At 43.4% G+C, this 23,313-nt stretch overlaps 1 protein-coding gene across 2 annotated transcripts in view; it reads right to left on the bottom strand.

The window, feature by feature from the left end:
* The window catches only part of CFAP43 (cilia and flagella associated protein 43), a 113,403-nt gene that overhangs the window by 50,961 nt on the left and 39,129 nt on the right, over window positions 1-23,313 (bottom strand). For both annotated transcript variants that reach the window (XM_075856474.1, XM_075856473.1), the window contains exons 15-18: window positions 21,790-21,945; window positions 17,904-18,034; window positions 17,635-17,788; window positions 15,450-15,542 (exon numbers count right to left, since the gene is read on the bottom strand). In XM_075856474.1, the coding sequence (XP_075712589.1) occupies window positions 15,450-15,542; window positions 17,635-17,788; window positions 17,904-18,034; window positions 21,790-21,945 (534 nt within the window). The remainder of the gene's footprint in view (window positions 1-15,449; window positions 15,543-17,634; window positions 17,789-17,903; window positions 18,035-21,789; window positions 21,946-23,313) is intronic.

The raw sequence follows: 23,313 nt of genomic DNA, 5'->3' as shown, positions 1-23,313 counted from the left end.
CATACGCTGCGCACAGCGCTTGACGTCAGGACCTCCGCTGCGATCCGGAACCAGGAAGGTAAGTAAAGTCTGTTACTATAGTAACAGGGGCCCGCGGCCCGAGTTACTATAGTAACTTTTTATTGATGTGGTGCAGGGGGCTGTGGCTGTGGCCCTGGCTTCGGAGCCCGGTCGCAATTGCGACCGCTGCGACCCCTATAGCTACGCCAGTGGCCATCATTATGACACTCCGTTTGGATGTTTGTAAACAGAAAAGCACGTGGTGCTTTTCTGTTTTCATTCATCCTTTTCACTGCCGTTGCGCGAATCACGCTCGTCACACGGAAGCGCTTCTGTGTGGTGCGCGTGATTTTCACGCACCCATTGACTTCAATGGGTGCATGATGCGCGAAATACGCACAAAGAACGGACATGTTGTGAGTTTTTCGCAGCGGACTCACGCTGTGTTGCACGGACGTATATCCCGTTCGTCTGAATAAGCCCTAAGCCTAATGTTTTTATGCATCTTGTACTACATTTAAGCAATCTTCGAATTTGTGATATGAATGGTGTGGTTTGCTGCAAGTTTCATAATCGCGGCAAAACCGCGCCATTTTTGCTGCGATTACGAAAAAAGCGGCAAAACCGCACCATTTTTGCCGCGATCACGAAAATCGCGGCAAAACGCATGGTGAATTAAAAAACTTAACAAACCCTACAGGAGTTGGGGTCAGGAGAGACAAGTAAAGAAGAGACAATGGGGGATGCAGGGAGAGATGGGGTTAAGGAAGCGCTCACCAGGACCTGAGAGGTGGACGTGCTTTCTCTTCTGCCGACTCTGCTGCTGCTATACTGTGGTAGAAGGACCTGATTGGTGGGCGTGGCTTCTGTTCCTCAAAGGCGAATCAGGTCACATGGGCATGACGTCATTAAAGGTCCTTTAGAAAACGGCATTTGTCCAGCTTTAATGCTGCTTATGCAGCGTTTTTACATAAGTAACCTCACGAAAATGTGGTGGGGGGGCCGTGGGCCCCCCAGGCTTCGGGGCCCGGTCGCAATTGCGACCGCTGCGACCCCTATAGCTACGCCAGTGTCCAGGCCACAGGAATCAAGCAATATGGGAAAGAAAAAGGATTTCTCTGCTGCCGAAAAGCGTGAAATAGTGCAATACCTTGGACAAGGTATGAAAACATTGGATATTTAAAGAAAACTTAAGCGTGATCATCGTACTGTGAAAAGATTTGTGACCGATTCAGAGCACAGACGGGTTCGTTCAGATAAAGGCATAATGAGGAAGGTTTCTGCCAGACAAATTAATAGGATTAGGAGAGCAGCTGCTAAAATGCCATTGCAAAGCAGAAAACAGGTATTTGTAGCCGCAGGTACCTCTGGAGTCCCGCGAACCTCAAGGTGTAGGATCCTCCAGAGGTTTGCAGGTGTGCATAAAGCTATTATTCGGCCACCCCTAAACAATGCTCACAAGCAGAAACGGTTGCAGTGGGCTCAGAAAGACATGAAGGCTAATTTTCAAACCGTGTTGTTTACTGATGAGTGCCGTGCAACCCTGGATGGTCCAGATGGATGGAGTAGTGTCATGTTTTGGGCTGGAATCATGTGGAGAGAGCTGGTAGGCACCCTTTAGGGTCCCTGACTGTAAAGGATTTGCCAGACACAGGTTCTGTGTCGACGCCCGTGGGCAATCAGTCTGCACCTGCTCCTATGTCTGTGAGACTGACTCCATCTTCCACCACTCAGGATGGCAGGCTTAGGAGTGGGAGAGCCTATCACAGCCTGGCCAGACGGAGCTTGTTCCCACCCACTGTCTATTTATACCTGCCTTTCCTGTTCCTCCTTTGCCTGTGATTCTTTTATGCTTGTTTCCTGGCTTGCTGCTGCTGCTTGTACTACTGATCCTCTGCTTGTTATTGACCTTGGCTTTCTGACCACTCTCCTGCTCAGCGTTTTGTACCTCGCTCTCTCCTGGTTTGACTCGGCTCGTTCACCACTCTTGTTGCTCACGGTGTCTACGTGGGCAGCTTCCCTGCTTCTGTGTACCCCTGTCTGTTTTGTCTGTCTTGCACTTACTAAGCGTAGGGACCGTCGCCCAGTTGTACCCCATCGCTTAGGACGGGTCGTTGCAAGTAGGCAGGGACTGAGTGGCGGGTAGATTAGGGGTCACCTGTCTGTCTCCCTACCCTGTCATTACATAATCACAGGCCCATATACCTAGTCTACCCTGGTCCCTGACACATCTAAGGACCCCCTTGAGACCCTGGCTCAGCAGATGCAGGGCCTCTCCCTACAGGTCCGGGCCCTGGCTCAGAGGGACAATCTGCGTGATGCTTTCCTGGTAGCGCCCCCCACCTCACCTCTTGAACACCACCTCAAGTTGCCTGACCGGTTCTCAGGGGACCGGAAGACATTTTTCTCCTTTCAGGAGAGTTGTAGGCTCTATTTTCGCTTAAAGCCCCACTCCTCAGGTTCTGAGAGCCAGCGGGTGGGTATAATTATGTCCCGGCTCCAGGACGGGCCCCAAGAATTGGCCTTCTCCTTGGCTCCTGACACCCCTGAACTTTCCTCCGTTGATCTTTTCTTTTCTGCTCTCGGGCTCATTTATGACGAGACTGACAGGACTGCCTTTGCCGAGAGTCAGCTGGTGACTTTACGTCAGGGTAAGAGACCTGTAGAGGAGTATTGTTCTGACTTTAGGAAGTGGTGTGTAGCTTCTCGGTGGAATGACCCTGCCTTGAGGTGCCAGTTTAGATTGGGTCTGTCGAACGCCCTGAGAGACCCGCTAGTTAGCTATCCCTCTGCTGGCTCCCTAGATCAGGTTATGGCTTTAGCGGTACGACTTGACCGACGTCTCAGGGAACGACGACTTGAATGTTTTTGTGCCTTCTCCTCTGACTCCCCCATGATGGCTCCCGAGGTTCCGTTGCTTCATTCTTCCACGGAAAACTCGGATGAACCTATGCAACTCGGGGCCTCCGTCTCCCCACAACAACGTAGAGAGTTCCGCAGGAAGAATGGTCTCTGCTTCTACTGTGGGGATGACAAGCATCAAGTGAACAACTGTCCTGGGCGTAAGAATAAGCAGCCGGAAGAACTTCCGCGCTTAAGTGATCATCGGGGAGGTCACTTGGGCGCACAGGTATTTCCCGTAAAGATGAAACCTAATAAAATCTTGCTTCCCTTTCAGGTCTCTTTTGGTGGTAGGTCTGCTACCGGCAGTGCCTTCGTGGATTCAGGGTCTTCTGCTAATATTATGTCTGTGGAATTTGCTATGTCTCTAGCTATGCCATTGATTGATTTGCCTAAACCTGTCCCGGTTGTGGGTATCGACTCCACTCCTCTTGCTAATGGTTATTTTACACAGCATACCCCTGTTTTCGAACTCCTTGTTGGCTCCATGCATTTGGAGCAGTGCTCTGTACTGGTGATGCAGGGATTATCGTCCGATTTGGTTTTAGGCCTTCCCTGGTTGCAGTTGCATAATCCCACGTTTAACTGGAATACTGGGGATCTTACCAAATGGGGTAATGTATGCATGATGTCATGTTTTCCTGTTAATTCTATTTCTCTCCCTGAGGAGGTGAACACTCTACCTGAGTTTGTTCAGGACTTCGCTGATGTTTTCTCAAAAGAGGCCTCCGAAGTGTTACCTCCTCATAGAGAATACGATTGCGCAATCGATTTGGTACCAGTAGCTAAGCTCCCTAAGGGTAGGATATTCAATCTCTCTTGTCCCGAACGTGAAGCCATGAGAGAGTATATCCAGGAATGCCTGGCCATGGGTTACATTCGCCCCTCCACTTCTCCGGTAGGTGCTCGCTTCTTCTTCGTAGGGAAGAAGGATGGTGGTCTTAGGCCGTGCATCGACTACCGGAACTTGAATAAGGTCACTGTAAGGAACCAGTACCCCCTTCCTTTGATTCCTTATCTCTTCAATCAAGTTCAGGGGGCCCAATGGTTCTCTAAGTTTGATCTACGGGGGGCTTATAACCTTATCCGCATCAAAGAGGGGGATCAGTGGAAGACTGCGTTTAACACGCCCGAAGGTCATTTCGAATACATCGTCATGCCCTTTGGGTTGTGTAATGCTCCCGCGGTCTTCCAGAATTTCATAAATGAGATTTTAAGAGACTATCTGGGGGTATTTCTTGTAGTGTACCTTGATGACATACTTGTGTTTTCCAAGGACTGGTCCTCCCACATTGAGCATGTCAGGAAGGTGCTCCAGGTCCTTCGGGAAAACAAACTGTTTGCTAAGACCGAAAAATGTGTGTTTGGGGTGCAAGAGATACCATTTTTGGGTCAAATCCTCACTCCTCATGAATTCCGCATGGACCCCGCCAAGGTCCAGGCTGTGGCGGAATGGGTCCAACCTGCCTCCCTGAAGGCGTTACAGTGCTTCCTGGGATTCGCTAATTATTACAGGAGATTTATTGCTAACTTCTCGGTCATCGCTAAGCCTCTTACGGATCTCACTCGCAAAGGTGCTGATCTCCTCCACTGGCCTCCTGAGGCTGTCCAGGCTTTTGAGGTCCTTAAGAAGTGCTTTCTCGGCCCCAGTGCTGGTTCAGCCCAACCAAATGGAGCCATTCATCGTGGAGGTTGACGCCCCCGAGGTGGGAGTGGGTGCTGTCTTGTCCCAGGGTACCAGGTCCCTCACCCATCTCCGTCCCTGTGCCTACTTCTCCAGGAAGTTTTCGCCCACTGAGAGTAACTATGATATTGGCAACCGCGAACTCTTAGCCATTAAATGGGCATTTGAAGAGTGGCGCCACTTCCTGGAGCGGGCTAGGCACCAGGTAACGGTCCTTACCGACCACAAGAATCTGGTTTTCTTAGAATCTGCCCGGAGGCTAAACCCGAGACAAGCTCGATGGGCATTATTTTTTACCAGATTCAACTTTTTGGTCACCTATAGGGCTGGGTCTAAAAATATTAAGGCTGACGCACTGTCGCGTAGCTTCATGGCCAGCCCTCCTTCGGAGGAGGATCCTGCTTGTGTTTTGCCTTCAGGTATAATCATTTCCTCTATTGATTCTGATTTAGTCTCCGAAATTGCGGCTGATCAAGGTCCTGGGAACCTTCCTGAGAACAAGCTGTTTGTTCCCCTGCAACTCCGGCTAAGGGTACTTAGGGAAAATCATGACTCTGCACTATCTGGCCATCCAGGCATCCTGGGTACCAAGCACCTCATTGCCAGAAACTACTGGTGGCCTGGGTTGCTTAAAGACGTTAAGGCCTACGTCGCCGCTTGTGAGGTTTGTGCTAGGTTCAAGACTCCCAGGTCCCGACCAGCGGGCTTACTATGTTCTTTGCCCATTCCCAAGAGACCTTGGACCCATATCTCCATGGATTTTATCACCGATTTTCCTCCATCTCAAGGCAAGTCGGTGGTGTGGGTTGTAGTAGACCGCTTCAGTAAGATGTGCCACTTTGTGCCCCTCAAGAAACTACCCAATGCTAAGACGTTAGCTACCTTGTTTATCAAACACATCCTGCGTCTCCATGGGTTTCCTGTCAATATTATTTCTGACAGAGGGGTACAATTTGTTTAATTGTTTTGGAGAGCCTTCTGTAAAAAGTTGGAGTTTGATCTGTCCTTCTCCTCGGCTTTCCATCCTGAAACTAATGGCCAAACGGAGAGGACTAATCAGTCTCTAGAACAATATTTAAGGTGTTTTATCTCTGACTGTCAACATGATTGGGTCTCATTCATTCCCCTCGCCGAATTTTCCCTTAATAACCGGGTCAGTAACTCGTCAGGGGTCTCCCCCTTTTTCTGTAATTTTGGGTTTAATCCACGGTTCTCCTCCGTTTCACCTGGTAGTTCCAACAATCCCGAGGTAGATGTCGTTCATCAGGAACTGTGCACAGTCTGGGCCCAGGTTCAGAAGAACCTAGAGGCGTCCCAGAGCATACAAAAGACTCAGGCAGATAGAAGACGTTCTGCTAACCCCTTGTTTGTGGTCGGGGATCTGGTGTGGCTATCTTCTAAAAATTTGTGCCTTAAAGTCCAGTCTAAGAAATTTGCTCCCTGGTTTATAGGGCCGTACAAGGTCATTGAAGTCCTTAACCCTGTCTCCTTCCGACTGGAGTTGCCCCCGTCTTTTCGAGTGCACGACGTCTTTCATGCCTCCCTCCTTAAACGCTGCTCCCTGTCCTTGGCTCCCTCGAGGAAACCTCCGGTCCCTGTTCTCACCCCTGAGGGGGTAGAATTCGAGGTGGCCAAGGATTGTGGACAGCAGGATGGTCCAAGGCTCCCTTCAGTACCTGGTCCATTGGAGAGGATACGGACCTGAGGAGAGGACTTGGGTACCCGCCCGGGATGTTCACGCTGGGGTATTGCTCAGGAGGTTCCACATTCATTTCCCCAATAAACCAGGTCCACCTAGAAAGGGTCCGGTGGCCCCTCATAAAAGGGGGGGTACTGTAAAGGATTTGCCAGACACAGGTTCTGTCGACGCCCGTGGGCAATCAGTCTGCACCTGCTCCTATGTCTGTGAGACTGACTCCATCTTCCACCACTCAGGATGGCAGGCTTAGGAGTGGGAGAGCCTATCACAGCCTGGCCAGACGGAGCTAGTTCCTGCCCACTGTCTATTTATACCTGCCTTTCCTGTTCCTCTTTTGCCTGTGATTCTTTTATGCTTGTTTCCTGGCTTCCTGCTGCTGCTTGTACTACTGATCCTCTGCTTGTTATTGACCTTGGCTTTCTGACCACTCTCCTGCTCAGCGTTTTGTACCTCGCTCTCTCCTGGTTTGACTCGGCTCGTTCACCACTCTTGTTGCTCACGGTGTCTCCGTGGGCAGCTGTGTACCCCTGTCTGTTTTGTCTGTTTTGCACTTACTGAGCGTAGGGACCGTCGCCCAGTTGTACCCCGTCGCTTAGGACGAGTCGTTGTAAGTAGGTAGGGAATGAGTGGCGGGTAGATTAGGGCTCATCTGTCTGTCTCCCTACCCTGTCATTACACTGACGGTGTGAAAATGACCTCTGCAAAGTACGTAGAGTTTATGACTGACCACTTTCATCCGTGGTACAAAAAGAAGAACCGTGCCTTCTGTAGAAAAATTATCTTCATGCATGACAATGCACCATCTCATGCTGCAAAGAATACCTCTGTGTCATTGGCTGCTATGGGCATAAAAGGAGAGAAACTCATGGAGTGGCCCCCATGTTCCCCTGACCTCAACCCTATTGAGAACTTTTGGAGCATCCTCAAGCAAAATATCTATGAGGGTGGGAGGCAGTTCACATCAAAAGAGACGCTCTGGGAGGCTATTCTGACATCCTGCAAAGATATTCAAGCAGAAACTGTCCAAATACTCACAAATGCAATGGATGCAAGAACTGTGAAGGTGATATCAAAGAAGGGGTCCTATGATAACATGTAACTTGGCCTGTTAAGTTTTTTTTTGATTGAAAGAGCTTTTGATTTCTGTAAATATGACCTCCTGATGCTGCAAATTCAACAAATGACCGTTTTAGTTCTCTTTACAACCTTTAAAATGTTTTGATCTCTGTTGTGCATAATAATTTGAAACAGTGCATTTTGAGTTTTTTACTTCTAAAAAAAAATCTGTTATCATTAGGAGATTTGTTCAATAAAATTTGCATTATACTCCAACGGTTCATGGCTTGAAGATTATACTGACTGTCATTTGCATCGACTATTTAGGAAAATCAGCGAAAAATAACATTTGCATAATAATTTGGAACGCAGTGTATATATAAATATATATATATATATATATATATATATATTTGTCTTTACCAGAGTTTATATTTGTTTAAGGCCCCATGCACACGACCGTAAAAAAAAAACATGCACTTTCATTGAACGCGGACACCTTTCCGTAGCGCTACGGATGGGTGTCCGTGCCGTAGAAGTGTTCCGAAAATTATGGAACATGTCCGTTCTTTTGCATTTTGCGGGCCGTGATCCCATACTTTGTATGGGAGCACAGCCCGTAAATGCGGGTGGCAGTCGGCGGCCAGCCGTACCCGCATTGCGGGCCGTGATTGCAGGCACGGTCGTGTGCATGGGGCCTAACACAAATGAAACAACTATCATTCAGTTTTAACCCCTTTGGGACAAAGCCATTTTTTGCTTTTTAATTGTAGTTTTTCATTCCCTGCTTTCCGAGAGCCATAACTTTTTTTTTATTTCAATAGATTTTTATTGATTTTTTCAACACAAATACAAGAAACATACATGGGAAGATCTCTAAACATTTCGAGATCTGTCTTACACTCTATAATGCAAACACGCAACCACAAGTTAACAATGCCTCCATTAAAACTTGCCCTTGGTTAGATCCAACCTATACATTACTTGAAATATCTAGATTGTAACCACTTATCCCACAACTGATTAGTGCGATGCTGTATGTGAACTTGTGATAATAATGTTATTTCATAATGACATTGCATATTCACCCTTTGAATAACTTCTCTAATATTCGGAAATTCTGGAGACTTCCATGTCCGAGCTATAGTTAGTCTAGTAGCAATTAAAATATGATGAATAATTACTCTCTTGTCCGGTGGGACGTCTTCCAATGTGATATCCAAAATAGCTAGCGAGGGGTTACTCTCAACCCGGAATTCTAATATTTCTGAAATTAAGTTAAATGTGTCCAACCATATTGGAGCTATATTAGGGCACGACCACCACATGTGTATTAAAGAACCCATGAGTCCGCATCCTCTCCAGCACAATCTAGAGGCCCCTTGGGTACTGTGTGCTACCCTAGTTGGAGTAAGATACCATCTAAGATGGATTTTTTTCATTAATTCCGTGTGATTCACACATTTGGATAATTTAGACGACCAACATGACGCTTTAATCCATTGCTCAATAGAGTAGGAAGTCCCCAGTTCACCTTCCCATTTTGTCATATATGCTGCCTTCCCTGTTTTCCCCATCTGAATAATAAGATCATAACTACATGTCATCCCTTTTACCACTCCTGACTCCGCCCACATAAACCTGTGAAAGGAATTAAAACTATCTGTTGTCGATTGTATTTTTACTGACTGCATGAGATGTCTGATTTGAAGATACTGAAAGAAAAGACTAGAGGAAATATTATGGGTTTTTGAAATATATTCGAAAGATTTGAACGTGTCCCCTTCGTAAAAGTCCGATATCCATTCAATCCCAGCTTCCACCCAAGGGGTAAACAAAATATTAGGAAGAAATAGTGCGAGAACTTGGGTTGGGATTTTAGTTAATGGCACTTGAATCCACTTTTCATTACATACATATTTACTCCACACCTGAAGAGAATCTGCCATTGATCGTAAAGGCATGGGTGGAGCTTTAGCTCCCAGATATACAGCCATCATAAAATGTTTCATTAAGAACTTAGGGAACATTGCGTCCTCTATTTGAGACCATAATGGTTGCTCAGTGGAAAACCAACTTGGTTTCATCTGATCCATTATAGCCGCTACATTGTAGGCTTTTAGGTTAGGAACGCCCAAACCTCCATATTTCCCTCTCTGAAACAGTAAATGTTTAGCTACTCTTGCTCTCTTATTGTTCCAAATGAATCTCATAATTACTGTTTGTAATCTGGACAATAATGAGGTCGATATTAAATAGGGTATCGTCCTGCAGTAGTATAGGTATTTGGGCAATATTAACATTTTTACTATATTAATCCTGGCCATCCAAGATAATTGAAATTTATCCAATCTATTGCACTCTTTCGTTATATGAGATAGAAGCGTCATGTAGTTTTTATTCATAACCATGAATGGGTGAGGCGTCAACATTATACCTAGATATGATAGCCCCTCATTCGCCCATATGAAGTTAAAGCTAGAGAGAAGTGGTTTCATTATTGGAGGAATATGAATGGGCATTATCAGGGATTTTGCTACGTTCAGTTTGTAATATGACATTTCAGAATAACACGCTATGATCCTAGTTATTTCCGTCAAGGAAGACATGGGCGATTTACAGATTAATACCACATCATCTGCGTAAAGACCAATTTTATGTTCCCTTCCCCCTACTATAATTCCTGAAATAAGTGAAGATGTTCTAATCATTTCCGCGAATGGTTCCATACACAAATCAAAAATTAGGGGGGAGAGAGGACAGCCCTGACGAGTTCCATTGCTTATGAACAACTTTTTGGACAAAAACCCAGATGTGTATACCAGAGCTGAAGGGAATGTATACAGGGAAAGGACCGCTCTTTTAATAAAAGAGTGAAAGCCAAATTTGTCTAATACCGCTTCTAAAAAACGCCAATGTACTCGGTCAAAAGCTTTTTCCGCGTCCAAAGAGAGGACTACCGTGGGTTCTAACGAGTCATATGCAATCTGGATCAAGTCTAGCATCCTTCTGGTGCCATCTCTGGCCTGACGACCTTTCACAAATCCTACTTGATCCAGTGAGATCAAGGAAGGTAGGCACTCATTTATTCGCCTAGCTAATAATTTTGAGAAGATTTTAATATCGCTATTCAATAGCGATATTGGACGGAAATTCTCTGGTCTATCCGCCGTTTTTCCTGGTTTAGGGAGAGTTATCAGGATCGCCTGTAACATTTCTGAAGGAGGAGATTGTTTGGCTACCAACCCATTATATGTATTCGTCATGAATGGAGTAAGTATTTCTTCAAATATTTTAAAATATTCATTTGGGAGTCCGTCTGGGCCCGGAGCTTTATTTAATTTTAAACCCTTCAATATTTTCCGTAACTCTATCTCTGATATTGGCGTATTTAAGCTAAGTAGTTGAGACTCAGAGAGTTGTGGGAGCTTTATTTCCGACAAAAACTCTTTAATTCGGTCTGAAGAAGCGTGAGTTAGTGAAGGGTCATCCTTCAGATTGTATAATCGGCTATAATAATCTGCAAAGGAATCTGCGATCATTTGGGGATCATAAATCTTTTGTCCATTTGGACGAGCTAAATATGGTATTTTAGACTTAGCTGTTTGAACTCTCACCCTTTTCGCTAAGAGTTTACCTGGCCTATCCCCTTGTTCATAAAAATTCAATTTAAGGCGTTTCAAATTTTTATCGTATTGGACCAGATTCAGAACCTGTAGTCTATCCCGTAACTCTCTGAGAACTTCCCCCGTAGTCCTCGTAGGAGTTGATTTCATTAAGGATTCCTTGACTTTAATAGCCAACAACACTTCTTCCATTTCTTTGTTCCTAACTCTCTTTGCCCTAGCCGCCTGTTGAATAAAGAGACCCCTCACGAAAGCTTTATGGGAGCACCACACCATTTCTGGAGAAGCCGATGGGGAATTTATGTCAAAAAATTCTTCTAAAGCTGTTCGTATAGAATCTTGAACGGGCTTAGACTTCAAAAGAAACGTATTTAATTTCCAAGGGGCTCTTGGAGGGAAACTATATTGTGCCTTCAGTGTTAAGGATATGGGGGCGTGATCCGACCAAGTACTGACCCCTATTTCTGAATTCTCCGAGTTTAGGAGGATCTCCCTGTCCACGAGAAAAAAATCTATCCTGGAATACGCTGTATGAGGTGCAGAAAAAAATGTGAAATCTTTTTCGGATGCGTGTTGGTAACGCCATACATCGTGTAAATATTCCCCTGCTATCAGAGATTCTATGTCTAAACCTCTACCCCTTTCTGGGTTAGATCTATCCAATCTGTTATACATAACCGTATTAAAATCTCCACAAATCAGCAAGCCCCCTTGCTGTATCTTTTTAGTTTTAGTAAGAATTTTAGTGATAAACGGAATTTGCCGTTTATTAGGTGCATATAAAGACACTATGGTGTATAGAACTAAATCCAATTTGCATACCAGGATTATATATCTACCATGAGGATCTATTAATGACGCAATTTTTTCAAACACTACTGAGTTGTTGATTGCAATAGTAACTCCTGCTTTTTTCACATTGGTAGTAGCTGAAATAATGTTTAAAAATTTTGGATGTTTAAGAAGATGGACATCTTTTGTGCGCATATGTGATTCTTGAATGCATAATACATCACACCCAGATTTATTAGCTTCCTTCCACAACATAGACCTTTTATAAGGTGAGTTCAAACCATTTACATTGAGCGATACAAATTTAAGACCCATCTTGACTGAAAAGGCTTGACTTACGTTTAGCTTTAATCTTACCAGGGGAGAGGCCAAAAAGCAACCTTAAAGTAAAACAAACTTTAACATAACAACACACCGCTTTCCAACTTAGCGGATTGTTTGAAGAACCCAACAACCTGTTATTTCCCTCTTTCAGGGAAGAAAAGGGGGCAACGTCAGTAGGACCTGCCTTTCCCAAAGTAACCATGACTACCTCCCCAAGCAACCTCCTTAAATGACTACGACATTTGAAGCCATTATATATGAACACCATATTCTTAAACAATTATACAGTTATATCAGTCTCCCGTTTTCTTCCTGGATCTGCTTATTTTTTCTGACCACAATGGGGTGATCACTTCTGGACGAATCTCTTCCCTGCGTCGGGGACTTTGAGACGGCGAGGTAATAAATCCCCATTCCTGAAGTAATTCCTTCGCTGCTTCAGGTGAATTACACACGTGAATACTGCCGTTCCTGGATACAATCAGCTTCACCGGAAATCCCCATTTGTAAAGTATTCCTTTATCTCTCAAGATTCTTGTGAGAGGCATATATTCTCTTCGTTTTAACATAGTAGCTGCTGACAGATCAGGGTAGATCGCAATATCTTTAAAACGTTCCGGTAATTCTGGAGAGCTTTTTAAAGCCCTAAGGAATTCCTCTTTAATATGATAAAAGTGGATCCTGGCTATAGAATCTCTCGGGAGGTGAGGTGCAATATGCCGCGGTTTAGGAATTCTATGGATCCTGTCTATTGTCATATCCAAGTTGGATTTTTGAGGTAGAACCACGTTCAGTAGGTCAGTAAGATATGGAGCAAGCTGGTCCGGTGTCACTGATTCCGGAATGCCCCTGATTCTGACATTATTCCTGCGCGATCTGTCCTCAAGATCTAACACTTTGTTTGATAACCTTTGAACCTCCTCCTCTAGCGTTGAATTCGCATCAATTAACAAATTATGCGATTTGGCAAAGGATTCAAATTTGTGCTCGATATGATCCGTGCGCGACGCTATAGCCAAAATGTCAGTTTTCAGCTCCCCAACAATACTTTTAAAATCGGACTGTAGAGAGTCTCTCAAAGAATTTAGTAATTTTTTAATTGTGGTTTCCGAAACTGGGTGTAAGTCAGAGTCTTCCCCCATGTCATTGTTTAAGGACTCTGCTCTGGAAGAGGATGCAGGAGAGGGCGGGGGGAGTGATAACCGTCTCTTTGCTCCAGCCTGTCTAGAGGGAGAAGTGGCAAAAAACTCTGTGAGTTTAGTCGGTTTCGCTTTTTGGTCTTTCTTTTTTGTAGTGCCGCCCATTGTAAAGTATGATACACACGGTAAGCGAGAAAATTATAATAAACGTTCAATGCAAGTAACTGTGTACTTTATTTATCTCTGCCAGTAACTGTAGATATATCCTTGTACCGTATTGCGTTTTATGTTATATCTTGCTATGGAAAAGATGGGAAATGGCGGCTGCTCCTGCTCAAGCAGACTCTCTTTTAGTTCCTCCTATATTCTCTTTGCTGTGGTGGAAATCAATATCAAGTGGAGGATAGCTTGTGAAAGTCTGTGACTCTGCTCAACCTCCTTTCCACTGTGTGCACTGACCTGTTGTGACCCTCCAGAAATAAAGTTTATCACAATGGCGTTTCTTCCCTTCTAGGCCGTTCCCCTCCTTCCCCTCTTTCTCCTGCAGTGCTACTGACCCTCCGTGGGCTGCTGTGACTCCCCTCCTCACCTCCGTTCACAGAATCCTCACTGCTCTCCTGGAATCTGGCCTCCTGACCGCTGTTAATCTCCCAGACGAGATATCTGTAGGGCGCCTTAGCCCGGGAAGCCGTGCCTCGTGACTCCCCTCCCCCACGATGCTCCGACTTCTGAGACGAGTTTCCTCCGTTCCCCAGCTGATTCTCTGACCTCACTGCGCCCTCCGGGCTTAGGGTACGTTCATCTGCCGGGAGACTTCTTTTCCTGGTGTCCAATAGGTTTATTTAAGCCGGTTTGGGCTTCTTAGTCACGGAGCTCCCTGTTACACGTCCGTCCTCATGCAGGTCCAAGCCACGCCCCCCGAGCCATAACTTTTTTATTTTTCCGTTGATGGAGTGATGTGAGGACCTACTTTTTGTGGAAAGAGTTGTAGTTTCTAGTGCCACCATTTAAAGTACCATATAATGTACTGGGAAACTGAAAAAAATCTTTGTGGGGTGGAATTGGAAAAAGCTGTGATTCCTCCATAGTTTTTTTTGTTTAGTTTTTACGGCTTTCCGGGGAGGGGGGGGGGGATAAAAAACGACAACTTAACTTTATTCTCCGGCTCCATACGATTACGGCGATACCAAATTTATATACGTTTTTTTTTTTTTTTTTTTTTATTTTACTAGTTTTACAAAGAAAAGACTTTTGTTTTAACACATTAGGAGAGCCATAACTTTTTTATTTTATCGTCGATTGAGTGGTGTGGGGGCTTGTTTTTTGTGTGACGAGCTGCAGTTTTTATTGGTACTATTTTTTGGTACATACAACTTTGTCACTTTTTATAACTTTTTTTTAGCGCTAACTTGACCAAAAAACAGCGCTTTTTATGGCGTTCACTGTGCAAGATAAATAATGTTATATTGTAATAGTTTGGACTTTTACGGAGGTAGCGATACCAATTTTGTTTATCTTATTTTTTTACATTACTTAGAAAAGGTTGTTTTTTTTAACTTTTAATATTTTTTATTAACTACTAAAAAGTTATTTTTTTTACACATTTTATTAGTTCCCCTAGGGGATTTGAACCAGCGATGTTTTTAAGTATATTGTAATTTTTACAGGCTTCTGTTAAACCCTGCCTCTGGCAGAGAGAAGGCATACCTGGGGGGCATTCATTATGCCCCTAGCCTGTCATGACAACCATCAGCACCCCGCGATTGCGTCGGGAGGGGGGCGGGTGATGGGCTGTTGGGGGGTGCCGCCCCCTTTTTTTAGAGCCTTAGATAACGCGGTCGTGATTCACTGCAGCATCTAATGGGTTAAACGGCCAGGAACAGCGCGATCGCCAGTGACCTGTGCTGGCCTTGTATTGATGGGTGCACAATGTGTCGACATTTTTACCTTCCCTTTTCCCATCCCTTGGTTGAACTTGAAGGACATCTGTCTTTTTTCAACCGTACTAACTATGTAACATACTAGAACAGCTTTCTAATTTTTGCAAATGACGGCACCCAACAACAACAAAAAAATCGAACACGTCAAATCGTGTTTTCCATGAATATCTGTCATCGTCCGTGTCTGTCAAGATCATTCATGTAACAAAAAGTCGGCAGAAAATTGTATAAAAAATAGGCCTTTTCAGACGTCTAAAATCTCTAGTGTATGGCGAGCTTTACACGTACCTCAGTGAATTTGTGATCAAGCCAAGTGGGATCTGCAGAAAGCATTTGTGAGCTGTGATCCTGCTCAATCATCTCAACACGAAGCCGGTCTTCCTAAATAAAGGTTACATTAGTAAAATCAAATACAACTCAGGCAGATTTAATCAATACTACACTATCAATCTTATAATGTGAAATATTATATATTGCTGAAAACATGAAAATCATAGCACGAATAACAATCTGTGTCAGAAAGAAAGGGAAATAATAAACAATATCAGGAACTGGTACCCCTTAATGACCAGGCCATATTAAACCTTAATGACCAGACAATTTTTTACGTTTTTCCATCGTCGCATTCCAAGAGCTATAACTTTTTTATTTTTGCGTCGACATAGCTGTATAAGGTCTTGTTTTTTGTTTACTGTGTGGTATAAATAACATAATAACTTTATTCAATGGGTCATTATGATTTTGGCGATACCAAATTTATATGGATTTTGTATATTTTACTACTTTTACACAATAAAAACACTTTTTTTTCTAAATAATTTGTTTCTGTGTCGCCATGTTTTAAGAGCCATAATTGTTTTATTCTTCCGCAGATGCAGCTGTACGAGGGCTTGTTTTTTGCAGGACGACTTCTAGTTTTTATTGGTACCATTTTGGAGTGCGTGCGACTATTTGATCACTTTTTATCAAATTTTTTTGAAGGCAGGATGAACACATAACAGCAATTCTGGCATTGTTTATTATTTTATTTTTTACGGCTTTCACCGTGCGGTTTAAATAACATAATAGCTTTATAGGTGGGGTCGTTACCGACGCTGTGATACCAAATATGTGTAATGTTTAAATTTTTTTCATACTAAAGTACTTTAGAAGGGAAAAAGTGGGTTTTTTATTTTTTTTACTTGGGATTTTTATTTATTTACAATTAACTTTATTAAACTTTTTGATAACTTTTGTTTTTAGTTTTACTAGGGCACTTCACTATGCGATCTTCTGATCGCTATTATAATACACTGCAATACTTCGGTATTGCAGTGTATTATTGCCTGTCAGTGTAAAACTGACAGGCACCTGCTAAGTCATGCCTCAGAGAAGCAGGCTTCCACTACAGGCAGACCTGGGGGCCCTTGTTAGGCTCACAGCTGCCATAGAAGCCATCGGCACCCTGCAATTACAATTGCAGGGTGCCGATGGGGTGAGAGAGGGAGCACCCTCCCTCCAAAACCCTTTGGATGCGGCGCTCGCTATTGAGCGCCGCATCTTAGGGGTTAAATGGGTGAGATCGGTGTTGAAATCGATCCCACCCGTTAGAGAAGGTGCCCGGCTGTCTTTAGACCGCCCGACACCCGCTTCAGCCAGCACAGGAGCTGGGCTTATGTCACAGCGCCGTGAAAATGCGGCACTCTGGCATAAGTACCCTTAACGGCTGCCATAAAAGGGTGTGTTGCCGGTCATTAAGGGGTTAAACAACAGCCGTATTACATGTTTATTCCACGCTTTCCCATAGGAGGTTGTGATTGTACAAATCTACAGTGAAATAATCTAAATATCGTCCATTCCTGATTCTGAGCACTGGAGTTATAATGCATTTTCAATTAGGAAACATTAGTGTGAATGAAGTGATTATTTAAATGAGTCAATCCAACACGCCTCGTATGCCCCAAAATAAGCCGTACCGGTGAAATTGAGTCAAGCAATTTACTTGGGTACCGCGTGCAAAAGGTTTTTACATGTTTTTACTCTTGTGACTATAATTAAACATTTCTACTGGTCTTTTGATTGATTTTGAAGGTTGACTGAATTTCTCTGTGAAGGACGCCCGATGTGAGAACAGTTTGTGTGGAACTACAAATCCCAGCCTCATCACCTGGAGCAACACACATATCGCTGATTCATTTCATAATAAATCTTTATAGTTGTTGGGGCGCCATACTTTTTGTTACTGATCTACAAATCTACTGCATAGAGATAGTGTTGTAAGAAAAAATGTGCCTGGCAGCAGATTATTCCTCCTTTGTGTGACCTGCTTTCTTTATGCTTGATCTTAGCCAGACGCCTCCCTGGGTTGATGCCTGTCCAGGTGAGAGCAATAAATATCTGTCTCCTGTGAGGATTGGGTACCTCATTTTTTTAAAGAAAAAATGAAATACAAAGTCAGGAACAAGTAAAATAATTAGCTAGTTCACTAATGTACCTCTTCCTTTCCTGCATGTAAAGTTTCCGCATCAGGGCTCCAAAGTGACATTTTCCGTAAAGCCTCATCTTCCATAAATATAGTATCCTGAAGGGAAATGCTCAGAGTCCGACCATATTCAAAGGCTGAATTCACGAAATTATTTCCGGGATGTCTGCAAACAGAATAGAGCATTATGTACTATTATTCCATTATATTGTGAACAAACACAAACAAACCATATTTATAATGAAAAGTTTTATCAATAAGCGTAATTGTTATAGACTCACCTCCATGTCAGACAAACGGCTGTACCATCTCCCACCCCTGTAGTAATGAGTGTATGCCCATCTAAAGAAAATGCCATTGAGCCAATGCCTCCTGTGCGGTGGGAGTGACAAGATGCCTGAGCAAAGTTTTCCTGGAAAACAGTAGACAGAACGGAGAAAATGGAAATCACAAAGAAGAATTGCAAACTTTTTCTGTAGGACATGTTATGTTTAGAGAACTTTATTTCCTTTTGATTTGATTGCATATGTTTAGAGAAAGAGGATTTGACTTAAATATCTTCATGATCTCCTTAAAGAGTTAAAGGGGTTGCCCGGAGAGATAAAATTGATGGCCTATCCTCAGGATATCTGATCCGTGGGGACCGACTCTCAGCACCCCCGCCGATCAGCTGTTTGATGGTCTGTGGCGCTCTAGCCAGCGCAGCATCCTCTTCATTCTTTAGACTGCTTCTTACTGTACAACACCGTCACAGTCGCAGTGTCGTAGCATAGTATAATAGTATATCTTCTCCTTTTCAAGTGAATGTGGAGAAGCTGTAATACTGTGCTCCACTGCAATAAGCGTGTTGGTGCTTTACAGCATGGAGCAGTGGAAGGAATGAAGGGGACGCAGCGCTCACTGCCGCGGCCCCTTTAAACAGCTGATTGGCGGGGTTGCCAAGAGTTAGACCCTGAGGCCTATCCTGATGAAAAGACTTACATTTTATCTTACTGGGCAACCCCTTAAATTGAATTTCCCAGCTTATGAAAAAAAAAAACAGAAAAGTACCTCTGTGAGTGTGAATGGTTACCAGGTGATGCCACCATAGCTCAGAAGTACCGGTAGTTATTTTTATTTTTTATTATCTTACCCAGCTCTGTACAGCATCCCCGTTCAGGTGCTGACAGGGTTTTCTGTGAGTAGGTTTACCATGTAAAGGACTACAGTTCATATCATTCCTCTCCCCATCACAGACATTGGCTTTTTTTTTACAGATATCTGCATGCCCCTCTATTACAGACACTACAACAGCAAAATAGTAGGCAATTTTTAATGAAGACTATTTTGAAAGTTGTTTAACTTTGCATCTAGATAGCAAAAGAACAATAATAATAATTAAAAAAAAATATTCAGTGCAAAGGTGTCCGTAGCCTTTAAGAAACCTTCCCAATCTTCCAAATATCTGTCTGCAGTAATAAAATAAACAGTACATAGGAAGGGGGGGGGGGGGGTTGCAGTTTGCGCTGAGTTCCATACATAAAACTATAGGATGTGTGGGCAGCAGGAACTGCACCAAGGTAAAGGCAAACTTGTCAGCAGTAACAGCCTGTCCACTAAGAAAACGTGTAAGGAACCATAATACATTCACAGAAGTCATGCAAAGAGATGGAAAATGATCTAGCACATGAAGTTAGACACAATTTCCGGCTACGCTACATCTAAAGGTTGATTGTGATTTTATTTATGTAACAACGGGCACAATATAAACTAGTGGCTGCTGAGTGCATCCACCATTCATCTCCCTGGAACACAGTTTACCTTTAACTTAGTGACTATAATGGTCAGCTGGTTGATGAAGTGTGAGGGAATCCCTGACTATCCCCTTGATCATGGCCAATCAGTATTTCAGACAGGCATCTTAGGCTCTGTTCACATCTGTGTCCGGGTTTCCATACAGAATACGTCATAGGACTGATATCACCGGTGCCCTTCAGACCCCACTGACATACAATGGAGTCTGTCGGGTTCCATACATCTATTTCTCCTTTGAAAACTGATGGGATCTGCAACGGAGCCTCTGACGCAGATACAAACATAGCCTAATTTGGTTGCTGAGAGCAGAATGATCAACAGGCCACTGGTCATAGACATTATATGAAAATATAATAACTAATTCCGTAGTTTAGGCCAACGAGCATTTTACAAAAAAAACACATGTTCCTCAAATGACATCTGCAAAAACTCAGCCATGTTACATTTTTACTTCACTCATTGATGTTGAATGACTTTTCATAAGTGCATTTTTTGATTATTACACAAAGTATAACATTGAGTTTCCTTATCTTATAGCTACCATAGTGGTTTGTGAGCTGGCAGACTTTCCCGTAATATCTATGGGCAGATTAACTCAATGAATTTTCCAGTGCTATTAGGGCTTAATAATGACTATGTTAACCAACGTGATATCATTTAGTTATTTTTTTTTTTGTAACAAGGTGACATAGCTCAATTTTCTATTCTGGATGTTGAAGCATTAACTTCATATACTTAAATTCACGTTCTTATTTTCTTCATCTTTGAATGACAGTAGTAGTTTCATTTTGTGTAGAACAAGACAATATACAGTTTCAAGAAAAAGTAATTAAAAGTAAAACAATGATCTGGATTTCTGCATTGATTAATAATGAAATTAGGTCTGATTGTTATCAAAGGCACAATTATAGACAAACACAATCTAACTAAACTAATAACTCACACATAGTTGTACTGTTCATGTCTTTTATTGAGCATATCAAATAAACATTCACAGTGTAGGGAGAAAAAGTAAGTGAACCTCTGTGTTATTGACTTCTCCAAGAGCTATTTGGCAAAAGGTACTTTGCCCATTAAATAAAGGCACACATGGCTATTGTGTGTTTGTCTATAATTATGACTTAGATAACAATCAGACCTCATTTTATTAGTAATCAATGCAGAAATCCAGGTAATTCCAAATGGTTCACTTACTTTTTCTTGCAACTATAGGTGGTGGTGGAACACACAGGGCCGGCGTCAGCAACCAGCGAACCTGGGCAAGTGCCGGGGCACACTCGGCCGCCGGGTCCTGACGCTGCTGTAATGGCTCATCCAAGAGTGGAATCCCGTGCCAGAGTGTTACCGACAGGATTCTGCTTCTAGAGGGAGCCCCTGTCCACGAGGCGGCGTAACTACCGCTGCTACGTGGCCTATGGCATGAGGGGGCCCGTGCCCCCACCATCACGGGCCCCCCATGCCCAGAGGCCCTGCTAGCAGCTGCTTTGGCTGCTACAGCGGTAGCGACGCCACATTCAATAGTATCTGCTTCCTTAGGACGCAGATACTATTGAACGCTATGACTGAGGAGGGGGGTAGCTCCCTACTCTGCCATATACTAGGCTACAGACTCCCAGGCAGAGTGCTAGTAGCGCTCTGCCCGGGACTTTGGCTCTGGGGTTGCCCCTGAGATCACTGTCCATATATGGACAGGGATGCCAGGAGGAGAGAAGGAGTCCCAGTCAGAGCGCTAGAAGCGGCTCTGCTCAGGGACCGTCTCTGGGGAAGCCCCTGGCATCTCTGTCCATATATGGACAGTGATGTCAGGGGCAGAGCTGTGTCCCAGGCAAAGTGCTAGTAGCGCTCTGCCCAGGACTTTGGATCTGAGATTGATTGGTCCTGACATCACTAACCATATATGGACAAAAGGACGTAGGCAATGCTCTGATTCCAGAGGCGCTACCTACATGGGAGGGGGGCTGTGTGGCACTACCTAGGAGGGGGGCTGTGTGGCACTACCTGGGAGAGGGGCTGTGTGGCACTACCTGGGGGGCCTGTGTGGCACTATCTACAGTGGGCACAAAACTTATGGGGGTACAAACTGGGGGCCTAACTTCTTTATAGGGGAGTAAACAGGGCCTAACTTCTATATCGGGGCACGAAGTGACATATTCTGCTATTTAACTGCCGCCGTGAGTTCCCCCGCAAAGGGGCACACTTAGTCTATGTCGCCCAAGGGCCCACATAAACCTGGAGCCGGCCCTGGGAACACATAGCTGCCACTTTTCAACAGGAATATTCTTTTCAGTTATTAAATGACATTTCCATATGCACAAAACAGAATGATGGCCAAATCAGTTGTAAATGTATTTATTGTACTGTACGTTAACTCACCAAGTTTGAAGAATCTTGCAGATACAAAATACCATCTCCTGCTGATACTGACAACCACTTGTGATGAGGAGACAAGCAGAGATAGCCAGGTCCCAGCTGACTTCCGCAAACTTTTTTTTCTACAGGTAGAACTTTCATTTTATCACCAGAGGTTTCCTAGAGATGAGAAATGATATGAATTAACCACAAGTCAATGTAACAAATATATCTAGATCATTGGTAATTGAGATGTAGTATTTGAAGAACCTTTAAGGAGAAGCATATTCTCTGCTAGTGGCGGCACTCTGATGAAGATGGGAGGGCACAACATTGCACAAGCTGTATGTTAATTATTATCCTTGTGCCCTCACTGAGGACCACCATGTCAGCTAATTTAGGCAGCACAGACTTGTTCAAAAGTGAACAAGTCTATGCCGTCAGAACAAGCGACATAAGGGCCAGATCTAGGTTAATGTGGGTCTTTGGGTGACAAAGCCACAGAAAGCCCCCTTCTACCCATCCCTCTTAGCCCTCCCATTTTTGACCTTGAGGTCCTACAATGGGGTCTGTCGAGTTCTGCCGAGGTGTCCATTATTTTAGCGGTAAAAATAGTGCTGCATGCGGTGCTGTTTTTCCCGAGAAGCTTGAGGGAATCTGCAACGGAGGCTCCAAATGGAGCGTTTGATGGCAATGTAAAAATTGCCTTAATTATATACATTTTTATTTTTGGAAACACGTAGAAAAAAAGGCAATTTCACCCCAGTTTCTATTTACTTTTACACACTACATGGATCATAATAAATTATGTTATACAATTATTCTACAGGTTGTTACAGTTGGATACCAAATATGTCTATAATATTTGGTGCCTTGGGACTTATATTTAATAAATTAGATTCATAGCAAAAAGATTCTATTTGTGTGTATTTTTTACTGATATTTTTGTTAATAATACTTTTATCTATTCACTTTATTTTGATAATCTATGATTATAATAATGTACTACTATATATCTGTATGCCAGTACATTAGCCTGAGTACTAATAATACACATGCAGTAAGTAGGCCCTAACAACAGACAAAATGGCCTTCAATGGACCCAAGGCCAATAAAATGGGCACTGGTCACGTCACAGGAAATAACTAACAAATTGTATGTTTACAAGAAGTACGGAAAAGATAAAAAGGAGTTTGACTGTAGGACCAGATTACAAAGAGTTTGTTTGAGGTCTGGGACACATAAGTCTGCATAGGTCCTGTATACACAAACTGTAGGATATTTTATATTACGACTATTTGCAAAGTTTATTCATTTGTATTATTTCTGCAGCAAGAATTATTTTTGCAATAATATACATAGCCTTTATTATTAATATTATTAGTAGTATTATTCATAATAATAATAATAATAATAATAATAATAATAATAATAATATTATCTGACAACAACAGCTAGCCTGCCTGCTGATAGCTTTAACCTACAGGAGATTCTTATTATTATATATTTTTTTGGAGGCTGCATGGAGTAAAATCTAAAATAAAATGT

This window comes from Rhinoderma darwinii, chromosome 3, assembly GCF_050947455.1.
Source record: "Rhinoderma darwinii isolate aRhiDar2 chromosome 3, aRhiDar2.hap1, whole genome shotgun sequence".
Lineage (NCBI taxonomy): Eukaryota > Metazoa > Chordata > Amphibia > Anura > Rhinodermatidae > Rhinoderma > Rhinoderma darwinii.
Note: the sequence above shows the minus strand (reverse complement) of the source record. Positions and strands in the feature narration are given on the sequence as shown.